The 12,981-nt window shown below is 38.1% G+C and overlaps 2 protein-coding genes, 3 non-coding genes and 1 pseudogene across 5 annotated transcripts; 5 read left to right on the forward strand and 1 right to left on the reverse strand.

Annotated features, from left to right (window-relative positions):
- The first annotated feature begins 295 nt into the window (after positions 1-295).
- LOC137729489 (large ribosomal subunit protein eL32z) lies at positions 296-2,551 on the forward strand. Its single transcript, XM_068468449.2, has 4 exons — positions 296-431; positions 579-681; positions 1,859-2,040; positions 2,144-2,551. The coding sequence occupies exons 2-4, from the start codon at positions 592-594 to the stop codon at positions 2,271-2,273; spliced, it is 402 nt and encodes a 133-aa protein (XP_068324550.1). The 5' UTR covers positions 296-431; positions 579-591; the 3' UTR covers positions 2,274-2,551.
- LOC137730399 (small nucleolar RNA U31b) lies at positions 769-854 on the forward strand. The gene has a single exon (XR_011068158.2). It is a non-coding gene; the product is annotated as a small nucleolar RNA U31b (small nucleolar RNA).
- LOC137730383 (small nucleolar RNA Z195/SNORD33/SNORD32 family) lies at positions 1,260-1,336 on the forward strand. Its single transcript, XR_011068143.1, has one exon. It is a non-coding gene; the product is annotated as a small nucleolar RNA Z195/SNORD33/SNORD32 family (small nucleolar RNA).
- LOC137730384 (small nucleolar RNA Z196/R39/R59 family) lies at positions 1,429-1,511 on the forward strand. Its single transcript, XR_011068144.1, has one exon. It is a non-coding gene; the product is annotated as a small nucleolar RNA Z196/R39/R59 family (small nucleolar RNA).
- Positions 2,552-6,958: 4,407 nt separating the features above from the next.
- Positions 6,959-8,860, reverse strand: LOC137728515 (pentatricopeptide repeat-containing protein At5g46460, mitochondrial pseudogene; annotated as a pseudogene).
- Positions 8,861-9,892: 1,032 nt separating this feature from the next.
- LOC137730339 (membrane protein PM19L) lies at positions 9,893-10,943 on the forward strand. Its single transcript, XM_068469404.2, has 4 exons — positions 9,893-10,146; positions 10,247-10,466; positions 10,576-10,621; positions 10,733-10,943. The coding sequence occupies exons 1-4, from the start codon at positions 10,020-10,022 to the stop codon at positions 10,817-10,819; spliced, it is 480 nt and encodes a 159-aa protein (XP_068325505.2). The 5' UTR covers positions 9,893-10,019; the 3' UTR covers positions 10,820-10,943.
- The last annotated feature ends 2,038 nt before the right edge of the window (positions 10,944-12,981 follow it).

The following is a 12,981-nucleotide window of genomic DNA, read 5'->3' on the forward strand; positions in this document are numbered from 1 at the left end:
AATGACTAAAAGTGTTTTTGGTGAAAATATTTTTGAAACCAATCCTTAATAAAAATGCAAGTAAATCCTAGAAAAGTACTTAAAGTGTTTTTGAAACCCAAAAATATTTTCTCTAAAAGCGATCTCAGCCATTTTAAAAGCACATCCCAACGAACCCTTATGCAGCACTTAATGTATTTTTGAAACTCAAATCAATTTTCCCAAAAACTCTTTCATCATTTTGACAGAGTAGTAGGCTTAGGCCCAGTTTTCAAACCCAGATCGTTTAACCAGGGTTATGTTAACCCATTAGCACCAAATTTCAGTCCACCTCCCAAGTCACAAAACCCTAGAAACCCTAATAGCTTCCACTCTTCGCTTATAAAACCAACGTCCCCAGTTTTTCAATCCGCAGCTCGGCAGCTCAGCAGCTCAGCAAAACCCTACACACTGTAAGCCTCTCTCCTCTCTCTCTCTCTCTCTCTCTCCTCTCTCTCCGCCGCTCTCGTTTAGGTTTACAGATCTGTCCCGTATATATCTCATTTGAATCCCATTAGGGTTTAACTAATACAATTTTAATCTGTTGTTTGGATTTGCAGGAGTTAAGTGAAAATGGCGGTGCCGTTGCTGAAGAAATCGATCGTGAAGAAGCGGGTCAAGCATTTCAAGAGGCCCCAGAGCGACCGCAAGGCCTCCGTCAAGGTATAACACCAATATAATCCTTCGTCCCCGTTTTTTTTTCTGATTTTTTTTGAATATTTGTTTTGTGTTAGTGTCGATTTATGTGGAGAAAATGATGATACTGTTGTCGCCCCAGTCTTACTTGCATTTTACAATGGATACAAGATGGTGATAGACATACTTATATCTGATTCCATTCTGTCATGTATTTAGTTGGGTAATTCATTTATTTTTTTGTATAGATTTATATATCCATTTAATTGGTTTTCTAAAATTTCAATCCAAACATATGGAACAATGGTTTTTCGCGGTGTCGAAGCGGTATTATGTTTACCATTTCGTTATTTGAACTTGGTTTTTGATGGATATGAGGATAGCTATTAGGGCCTGTCTAACTTGCGTCTTAAGGTGCAATGGGGTGAATCAGTGATCGACTGTCTGATCATTTTAAGCTATAAAAATCTGGGTTTTTACCATTTGATTGGTTTTTTGTGGGTAATATTTGGAATTTGTTTCGGTCAATTTCACTCTGTTTTATCTTTTTATTTTGAATTTACTTGTTTGTTTAACAAAAGGGTTTCAGTTTTTTGGGATATGCAGCAAGAAGTGATGATTTGTACCCATCTATTCTGCAATTTGAATGATGAATACTTACATGCACTACCATCTGATCTACGTTGCATTCCCATTTTCGTCTACCATTTCAGTAATTTATTTTGTTTGCTTAGGATTAATAACTTTTCAGTTGTATCTTTTTGGAAGTTAGTCTGCAATCTGTGATGCGAATGTTTAACGTTAATGATATTCTGTGATTAGTAAGTTAAAATCACCATCTTTCGACTGAGATTGCAGTTTGAACGATTAGTTCATTCTCATTTGTGATTTCTTGCGCCTGTTGTGTCTAATATGTGGTCGACTGTGTGAATACGTATTGCTGTTGTATCTTTTTGGAGTTGTTTGCCCATGGTATCTGATGTCCAGATTTATTATCTGTGGCTGGACATTTCGTTTAACAGGGCGTACATAGAAGTTTACAGGTCTTTGCGACACAGTTAGCTTTGATTCTCAACAGCTTTCTGTTACTTTAACCCTGCAAACATTTACTTTGTGCTACATTGTTTATTAGTCTGTTATTTTTCTTGCCGTGGTGTAAATTACTCTGACTAAGCATCATGTTCATCAACTTTTTATTTGACAGCCCAGCTGGAGAAGACCAAAGGGTATTGATTCTCGTGTTAGAAGGAAGTTCAAGGGATGTGTTCTCATGCCCAACATTGGTTATGGGTCAGACAAGAAGACCCGTCATTATCTTCCCAATCATTTCAAGAAGTTTGTTGTGCACAACGTCAAGGAGCTCGAACTGCTGATGATGCATAATAGGTATACTGAAGACCTTTGTTTTGTGATTCTTTAGTTTCTGATTTTGTTTTCACATAACATTTCTAATTTGCATTGTTTTTTCTTTTCACCTCATCTGAATCAGGACCTACTGCGCCGAGATTGCACACAATGTGTCCACAAGGAAGAGGAAAGAAATAGTTGAAAGAGCCGCCCAGCTTGATGTTGTTGTTACGAACAAGTTGGCCAGGTTGCGCAGCCAGGAAGATGAATGAGAGGCTTTGTATCTACATTTTGTAGTGAGCATCTTTTTATTCGAAATTATAACGAGTTGTAATCCATACTTTGAACACGCCGACCATCGGATTTTTTCTGGTAGAATGTTAGGGTGGAGTGTCATTTGAAATTCAGCATCTTCGTATTTCATCGGGCATCGAAGTTGAAGTCACTCGTTGCTGTACAAAGTACAAATAAACTTGCGATGGTCGATGCTAAATTGACATGGACAATGTTGCTAAATTTTGAATGCAATGGCGCTGATGATGATCCTTAATTTGGATGCGAGTTTTTGTCCTGCACCCAAGTTTTACTTGTAAAATGGCTGAAAGTATTTTTAAATAAAATGTTTTGGGTTTCAAACACTTTCAAGTAGTTTTTAGGATTCATTTGTATTTTTATTAAGAATTGGTACCAAAAATGTTTTCATCAAAATTCTCTCAGTTATTTTAAAAATACTTCTAAATGAGCTTTTATATATATACATGTATGTATGTGTGTGTGTGTATATATATATTTTTAGTTATTTTAAAAGTACTTCTAAATGAGCTTATATATATATATATGTATATATATGCGTGTGTGTGTCTATATATAGATATATATACAGAGGGGTTATCTTGATCTACTGGTTTCTTTATTGTATTTCTTCCGATAATGGTTGTAGATTTTGTATTACTGAAGTGTACATTCGTCACAACAACTAATGTATATTTGATTTTTTTCTGCCGTTGTGTAAAATTTCTTAGTTATGCATGTGTCATTGCTAGATAATGGCAACATAGAGGAGACGGAAAAATAACTTTTAAAACTATAAATATTAGCTAATGACTACAAAAACAACAATTCTTTAGTTCCCGTTTGGGCACCTACATTACATTTGGTTTATGCTGCATTTTCTAAGCCTAGCAAACATCTAATTTCAAGTGTTGACATTAAAAATATCTGCTCCCATTGAACTGTTTATCTCCCATCTTTCCCCCATCAAACCCTTTCTCTCTTATCTTTGCCAAAATCTGCTCCTACAAGGGCTTGTTTGACTTGGAGGTGTTCAACAAGCCGTCCACCTTGTGGGCGGAGGGCTATCAGTCTTCGGGTCTCGTGCTACACCCAAGTCTAGGCTCACTTCATCGGTGCCCTCACTTTATGGCCTCATTTTTACTGTCACCCATAAGCATTTGCTATGAGTGTAGTGACGGCGGCACTTGGTGGGGATGAGTTTAGGATTGAGATTGAGACTAAGACTGGTAGAGGTCTTCGTTCATGACCACCACCTCCATCATCAGGTCCCTGCTACCTTCCTCCTTATAGAAGTCGATTGCTTGAGGCTTTGTACATGGCGGTGGGCGTGGTAGTGAAATATATAAAATTTGATTGCTTGAGGTTTTTTCGAGAAATACATGGCGGCGGGTGTGGAAATAAAAATTTCGGGTTTGCTAAGAAAAAGGTGTTTGAGGGGTTTGCTAAGAAAAAGGTGTTTGAGAGAGAGTGAGCCTGAGAGAGTGTATGTTCGATTCAGAGAGATATTGGTGGGTAATGCTTGGTATGTTGAAAGCAAAAAACGAGACGTGCAATCAACACTTTATTGATAATTAATTTAGATATAACCTAAAAATAATTCATCCTGTCATTCTTTGGTTTCCTCCCCCGCCTCATTTCCTAATTCTTATTAGCATGATCATAATATTGTTTATGACCATCATCTAATCCTGGTCAAAGCATCGAACTTTCTGAAGTTTGCCATCATTTATTTTGCTCTCTCACCTCTCCTCTCATTCATCAATTAGTTGAGCAAATTTTATAGTCTGTTTGGGGTTTGGACTATTAGGCTTGTCTTTTTTTCATGAGCCTAACTCACACTTATTTTCTCAACAAAACAGGATCATATTGTTGGTGTTTCTTAAAAAAAAAAAGAAAAGAAATTTAACTTTTTTTTTTTTTTTTTTTGGATTTAAGAACCATTTTCTTCTTTCCAATCATATTTTCATCTCTTACAAGAACCATATGAATTTGTGATCGGGGTCTTATTTTCAGTACTAACTTGAACTCTCACAAAGAGCACGACTTGTCACAAACACATTCTTACAAGCGCTCTTTGTGACAGTTTGTTGTGAGTCTGAACTCTCACAAAAAGGTGAGATTCGTCATAAACGGTGAATTTCGCACTCATGTGAAAGTCCATTACGAGACTTTGGCAAAAGGTTTATTAATTGTGCTTGGAGGGCACACTTAGTTGAAGCCCGATACAGTGCTCCAAGCGCTTAAATTTGCAAGTCTACACTTTGTTCTCTGTTCTTTAAGCTTTGTTAATTTACTACATGATGATTTATCAAATGATATTGAAGCCACAAAACGAGACCTCTTCGCGTAAAATTTGTGACATTTGTGAAAAATGTCAATTGATCCATAGGCGGGAATTACTGGTTTAGTACTGAAGTACTTTTATAAAAAGTGGGTATAAAAAAAAGCTGAACTCAAAAAGCTGTTTGGTAAACACTTAAAAACAACTTATTTTCACAGTTTTGGGTGAAAAATAGCTGAAAACGTGAAGCAGCAAAAATGAGTTTATTCTCACAGCATAACAGAAGCATTTTTTTTTTTCCAAAGCACAGTAATACCAAACCAGCCCTATGTCTCCAAACTCATCTTCAAAGAAGCCGAAAAATCTTATTAACAATGTTGTTCAAAAAAAGGCTAAACACTACCTTGATCAACTTACAATGTCTTGATCTTGTTTGGTTTGTTCTTCTTTCTACTGTCAGCCTTCACATTTCCAGCCAAAACCACAGCAGCTACGATCCCAGCACACGCCGCCAACGCCACCACTGGCAGAGCCCACTTTGTCTTCCACCATCCACTTGCCGCCGCCTTCTTTCCCACCAGCTCCTCACTCTTCTTTCTCTTCAGCTCCTCCATTGCCGTCTTCAATGCCAGTGACTCGCTCATCTTCCACTCCATCTCTCTCTCCTGCGCTTCCATTTCCTCTTTCATTACTTGCAAATCAAGCAACCCAACCGTGCTCCTCTCTATCATCGAATCCAGCATTTCAATTTCCGCAAGCAGTTTAGAAACCCCCATCTCGCTTGTATTGTCATCTCCTCTCTCAGGCATTATGTCGAACACCTTCTCTTCAACATCAGCTTCGAGTTCTTCCGCCTTGTCGAAGTCTGTGGCTTTCGCGTTATCGTTTTCGAGGACCAAATTGAGGTCTTTGGTTTCGATTTCAGGAGCTGCCTCGGTGTGGTGGTTCTCCGTCGCATGATGATCGGCGCGGTCGATGGTAGCGCGGCTCGCCATTGACAATCTCCGCTGCGAGAACTGAAATTTCAATTATATAACCACTCTCAGAACGATCCCGTTTGGTTCTGAAAGCAAATATCAATTTTAACATTTAATTCTCCTTTTTTTTTTTGGCTCCTCCAATTTTTCTAAATTATTTATGCGATCTTGTAACAATATTTCCCAAAAGTAGAGATTTATAAGGTAAAATTGTTTGTTTAGGCTATTATCATGTTTGGAACAAAACAACAAGGAAAGACCCGGCCAAACCTGTCTCAAAAAGTTCACACAAATAATTTTTTAAAAAAAATATATTTATTGTGAAAATTAACAAGGCAAAAGTCGTTAATTAAACTCCCGTATTGATTGAGTCTCATTAGCAATTTGCGGTCAAAATCCAAATTTTTCTTAGTCTTTCGTCAAATAATCACATGTGAGTCTCACGTGGAAATATTAAAGTCATTCCTTCAAACCAAATTAAGAAACCTAAAACATTTGTGGCAATAATTCGGTACGTCTTAGGGTTCAACTGCAATTGAATTTGACAAAAACTGAGAGGGTTGAACGAGGTTGGAGGGTGAAGCTAAGTTGTTGACTGAAAATTCATGTCAATGGCTGGGAGAAGAGGTGAAGGAGAACAACAACAACAACAACAAAGTCTTTTCCCACTAAGTAGGGTCGGTTATATGAATCCTAGAACGCAATTGTGCTCAGTTTTGTGTCATGTCTTCCGTTAGATCTAGGTACTCTAAGTCTTTTCTTAGAGTCTATTCCAAAGTCTTCCTAGGTCTTCCTCAACCCCTTCGGCCCTGGACCTCTGTCCCGTAGTCACATCTTCTAACTGGAACGTCAGTAGGCCTTTGTTGCACATGTCCAAACCACTGTAGCCGATTGTCTCTCATCTTTCGTTCAATTTCGGCCACTGCTACTTTACCTCGGATATCCTCATCCTAATCTTATCTTTTCTCGTGTGCCCACACATCCAATGAAGCATCCTCATCTCCGCTACACCCATTTTATGTACATGTTGACACTTCACTGTCCAACATTCCGCTACATCCAATGAAGCATCCTCATCTCTGCTACACCCATTTTATGTACATGTTGATACTTCACTGTCCAACATTCCGTGTCATACAACATCGCCAGCCTTATTACCGTCCTATAAAATTTTTCCTTGAACTTTAGTGACATGCAACGGCCACACAACATGCTGGATGCACTCTATTTGAAGGAGAAGTCGTGCCTAATTTCTTAAGCATGGCTGCTTTCACTTTCAGTTGAAACCTTAATATTTCAGCCTCTATTTACAGAATGACAGTCGAATTACAACAAATATGTGCAATAGCGTTTTAAAATTCATACAGCTGTCCTCCCTTAGTTGTGGTCGAAAATGTATCCAACTTCATAAGGCTTTGTTGTGGTCGAAAATGTAACCAACTTCCTTCGATCTTCCTTCTAACCGATCCAGTTTCTGATAAATTTGCTCACTAAGTAACCCAACTGCAACCAGGTTGTTTTCCAGTTCTAGAATGTCTCATCTTCTCTCGAATTCTCGAGACATCACTCCATCTATTTGCAGAAGCATATAAATTAGACAGTAAAACATAAACAGCACTGCAATGCGGGTCAAAATCTTCAATGCGTCTTGCAGCTCTTTCAGCCACATCAAAATTGCAATGCATCGTGCAAGCGCTAAGTAAAGTTAGCCATGCCTTCTTGTTTGCTTGCACAGGCATGTTCTTAATCAGCTCCTCTGCTTCTTCCAACTCTCCACATCCACCATACATTCATAGTGCTCAAGTTTCACCTCAACAGAGAAAAATTTGAAAAAGTGTCTTGCTTTCTGCAACATCCAAGAATGGCTGCATGCAGAAAGCAGCCCTGTGAATGTTATTTCATCTGGCTCTACACCTGTGCGTATCATCCTGTTAAAGAGTGTCAAAGCCCACATTCCACAACCGTGTTGTGCACTTCCAACTTTGGTTGAGTTCCCTGACACAATATTCTTGTCGCCAATTCTCTTAAATACAGAAACTCCACCTTTCATGCTTCTGCATTTGGTATAGAAGACGATAAGTGCATTGCCCACAAAAACATCCGTTTCAAAACCTACGTTAACAGCTGCCGTTTGAGTCTCCTTGCCCTGATCAAGATCTTCTAATCCGCAGCACGAATTTAAAGCACTAGTGAAAGAAGACTGATTGGGAAGGACACCCGATTTCATCATGTCCCTGAAAACCTTCAACACATCTTCGTGTTGACAGTTCAAACCACATCCTGTTAAAAGAGCCGTCCATACTACAACATTTTTTTGCAAGCTCTCGTTGAAAACCCTGTACGAATTCTCCATGTGCTTGCAGTTTGCATAGAGTGTTATAAGTGAAGCAGCTACAAACTCGTTGAAGCAGTACCCTAACTTGACAATCTGACCATGAATCTGAACACCTAAATCCAAACGCAACAAATTTGCAGAAGCTGTCACCACACACACAAATGTTGTTAAAGTAGGTTGTACATCAGAACCTATCATCTCTCAAAAAGCAAAGCTTCATCCGTCCTCCCAATTCTGTCAAGCCCGCCAATCATCAAAGTCCACGAAATCACATTCTTACAAGGAATCACTCTAAACAACTTCTTAGCGTCTTCTTCTTCCACTCTTCCATTACTAAAGTATCCATGAATCATCGAGTTCCAAATCACCACATCCCTCACAGGCATCTCACGAAACAACCGCTCTGCCATCTCAACTTCACCAAACTGCAAGAACCCATTCATAATCGTCGTCCAAGAAACAACGCTCTTTCCAGGCATTCCATCAAAAAGCTCCTTAGCCTTGCTCAAATCCCCAACAATCCAAACACCCTTTGATCATCGAATTCCAAGAGACCGTATCTTTCTCAGGTATTTCGTAGAACAGATTGAGGGCATCATCGAGCCTGCGTATTTGCACATACTCCTTGATCATCATGGTGTACAAATCAACACTGGGAAAAAGGGCGAGCTTGGTCTAGATTTTGGTTCTTTAGGTGATCGGAGAGCAGTGATTTGGGAGATGGGGTGGTCAATTTGGTGTAATTCATCAAACTCACCAAGCATTCAGAGAGTTTCGTAAGATTTTGGTGGAAATCGGAGCGTGAAATGGAGAGTGGAAGTGAAAACTGTACGGTTCTGAGGCTTTGGAAAATGGCGGGAACTCTTAGCAGGACCGTTAATCGGTAACGGTGTATAGAAAACCAACGTTAAAGTGGGAGAGGGTCTGGGCGGGTGGTTTCCGGTTCACTAAAAGGCCCAAACGCAACGTCTTGTACGTGTGGAGAGTTTATTGCCCTTGACGTTGGACTTTCACACACGCTTTTTTATTCCCATGCACGAGAAATTTTTTTATTACGACGGAAAAGCAAATGGTACATCACATGTTTTTATATAAATGGTAAGAAACTTTAGTTTTTAAGTTATTAACTTTTTAATACACATATTTCACTATTTGTATGGTAACACGTGATGTACCACATCGTGTGCCGGTCACACTGAAAAATCTCTCCCCATCCACGCTCATCTGCTTCTTAATTGAATAAATTAAATGAGAATTGCAAAAGGAGAAAAATAATGCGGAAATGACTTTTTATAAGTTTTATAGTTAAAGAACACTTAAAGATAAATAGGTGATTGCACCTGATAAATAAGTGAGATATTTTTTCTCTAATTTGATTCTTGAAGTTTAACTAACTTAGAGTTCGTTTAGAAGTATTTTTAAAATAACTGAAAGCGCGTTTGGTGAAAACGTTTTTACAACAATTCCTTAGTAAAAATACAAATGAATCCTAAAAAAATACTTGAAGTGTTTCTTGCAAGAAGTATCAGTTATGTGCTTTTTGCATAAAGCACTTCAATGCACTTCAAGTGCTTTTGTGACCCACGAACATTTTTTTTTCCAAAAACGCTTTCAGTCATTTTAAATGCACTTTTCAAAATGAGACCTTAACCATTGTGAGGAAGGTTACACTCTTATCTTATTGTTGTTATGGGTCAGGTCCTTTGTCCAGGATAATGTACTTACCCCTTTACATTCGAATTTGAATCACCTTATAATTTAAAGCGCTTATGTTAAAATAAATGACAATAGTATTATGTGTCCGTCTGGATAAGAATATCACTTTTTTGTTCTCTTAGGAACAATTAATGGCACAAAGCCTAGACGAAGAAGAATGTACCCTTAAAAAAATACATAAAAATGTGAGCCAAGTAAGAATCTGGACATTTCTTGCTCGGTTTGCCTTGATCATCAAGCATCTACCTCCTTTACAACCCCACACATTTAGCCCTTTTGGAACCAACAGCCTTAGCAAGAAAAGAACCAAAACCTTCTTCCTTCCTTATATATGATAAGATCATCTCTTTGTGCTTTTACACATGCAATAACAAGTACAACCCTTTCTGCATCCAACAGCATTTGATCTTACACAATGGCCAACCAGCAGTTAAAACCCGTTGCCGGACTGCTTTTGGCTCTCAATTTCTGTATGTATGTCATCGTTTTGGGCATTGGAGGTTGGGCAATGAACCGAGCAATTGACCACGGTTTTGTTATTGGTAAACGCTCTTAACCACTTGAACTCTCTCTCTTTCTTGTTTACACTTTACGTAGTATGAATTCTTCTCTGTATGCTAATGCTGAGTGAGACTCTTGTAGGTCCTGGTTTTGATCTCCCGGCACATTTTTCGCCAATATATTTCCCCATGGGGAATGCTGCTACCGGGTTCTTTGTGACATTCGCTCTGCTCGCTGGAGTTGTTGGGGTAGCTTCAGCTATTTCCGGTATCAACCATCTTCGAGCTTGGACCTATGAGAGCTTGCCGTCTGCAGCCACAGCTGCCACCATTGCCTGGACCCTCACCCTACTTGCCATGAGGTACTTACAAGTCATTACCATCCATAATAACAGATGCATAGTTGCACACAATTGTTTGAACTATTTTTGCTCTATATTAACCAACTGTTAATTAACCTAATTCGTGCAGCTTCGGTTGCAAGGAGATCGAGCTTCGGATCAGAAATTCCCGATTGGTAAGATGAAAATTATGTTGTGACGAAATAGTTATCGAACCAGCCCTAAAATACTCATTCAATTTCCTCCAGAAATCTTCTTATATTGAAACATACTCCACTTTCTTGCAGAGAACAATGGAGGCCTTCTTGATCATCCTTTCGGTGACGCAGCTTCTGTATTTAGCAGTCATTCATACCGTTGTATCGAGGAGATGAACTTAAAGAGAGTTGCGCGACTTTTGTGTTTGTGTGCTGCGTCTGAATTCTTCCGTGTTAATTTATTTATTTTTCGTACCTTTTTTTTCTTAGTTTGAATAAATCTGGCCATGGTTATGGTGTCTGTCAACAGTGTGATATAACTGGATTGGATTGGATTGGATTGAATACCTAAATGTTTTTCAATACTCATTTTATGAATTATGTTCTTAACGCTGGAATGGTTTTAGTGTGACATTCAACACCGTTATCTAGTGTTATTAACTATTCATCCTCATGGGTATACAAAAGATTTTACACTGACCAATAAAATATGTATACCGGCTATCAATGCATTTAAGTGTTGTCAAACCACCTTTTTGGTAAAAAAATGTAAAATTTTTATTTTCATGGAAGATTTTGCGAAAATTTCAAAAAAATTAACCAAAATTAGAACTTTATATAGAATTATAATCAGCATTTTAAGTTTATGATAATTATAACTAAATTTTAATATAAAAGTACTAACATACCCTTAAAATGAAAATTGAGAGATAAGAAAGGGAATTTAAAATAGAACTGCAGAAATATACTTCATCTCCAACTCCATTATTGAACAGCAATACAAATCCAAGAACAATTTCACAAAAAAATAATGAACAACAAACAATTTTTGCTAAAACCTGCATTCGTCAAGCGTTGGATAAATCTCCAAAATTAAAATGACGATGATACAATTCCAGTACGTAACCCTCTTTTCATCTTCTGGTTTTCATCCAATTTGTTTTCAAACTTTTTGATTATTTATTGGATTTGGATATGAAAATTGTAGAATACGAGAAATCTTATTTGAACAAATTTGGATTATTGCTCGGATATTATGGATTCGAGTCGAAGATCTATGGAGTTGTAGTGGAGGTGTGATCGATGTGGCGACTTTTACGAACACAAGGTTGCGCCTGCTTACAAATTGGAAGAGGGGTTGTGTCGGTGAAAGGTGTCGAGGAGGTGTGTGGTTGCTGGTTGCAGGAGATGTCTGAATAGTTTTTAGTTATTTAAGGGTATATTAGTATTTACGTATTAATCTTTGGTTATAATTATCATAAATTAAAAGGATTACTATAATTCTATAAGAGCAAGCCCAGCGTTGGGTTTGGCTCGGGGGACAAGGGAGAAAACAAGGGCCCGAGGGCCAGGGGATCAGCTCCAGCGTGGGCCAGCCCGACCGAAGGTGGAGGCCCGAGCTCTGGGCCCATGGGGGATTGCCAGCCCGAGAGCCCAAGGTGGACGTGACGTCAGGTTGGCGTCAGCGCAATATTTAATTTTTTTGGTGTCAGGCGCGTGCACCCCACCCGCGTGTGGGGGCGTGTCGCTGACACAAAAATTAGAAAAAAAAAAGGCTGTCAGTTACCGTTGGGAAGCCACGTGGCTTCCCACGGTCCGTTAGATCTCAACGGTCACTTAATGTGGACCGTTCGATCTCAACGGTAAAAAAAAAATGGAATCAGATTTAATATCCACCATTCGATCTGAGATCAACGGTGGATATTAATATTCTTTATAAATAAATAAAAAAAAAGAAAAAACAGTTTTAAAATTAAGAAAAGTTACCGTTGTGACACGTGGCACAATCTGGAGTGTTGGAATTCAAATTTTTTTATATCCAACGGCAGAGATTAATTAATTGAATAAAAATTTAAAATAAATTGTAAAAAATTCAAAAAAATTCAAAAAATTATATCCGCTTTCAAAAAATTTATCGGAAATCCATCCCCAATAATTGTCTTTTCGGATTTTATGACAAGTGGCGTAACGACAACGATTAAAAATCTTATCCGAAATTACAAATAAAATTATTTTGTATTATTTAATAATACTTCGGATAATGACACGTGGCGCAACGAGTACGATTAAAAATCTTATCCGATATTACAATTAAAATTATTTTGTATTATTTTATAAATAAAAAAATTACTAATATTTTATTGCCTATTGCCAGGGCTATTGAAGTGTAACGATGGAGATGCAAATTCTATTGCCAGGACTATTTACTGTTCATTAAGGGCAGTTATTGTTCATTAGGTAGATTGAATAGTGCATTGCCAGGGGGAGGGCTCCAACGCTGGAGTTGCTCTAAGAGGTTTAAATTTTGGTTATTTTTCTATATTTTTCAAATATTTTCC

Source organism: Pyrus communis, chromosome 10 (assembly GCF_041283825.1).
Source record: "Pyrus communis isolate YQ-2024b chromosome 10, ASM4128382v1, whole genome shotgun sequence".
Lineage (NCBI taxonomy): Eukaryota > Viridiplantae > Streptophyta > Magnoliopsida > Rosales > Rosaceae > Pyrus > Pyrus communis.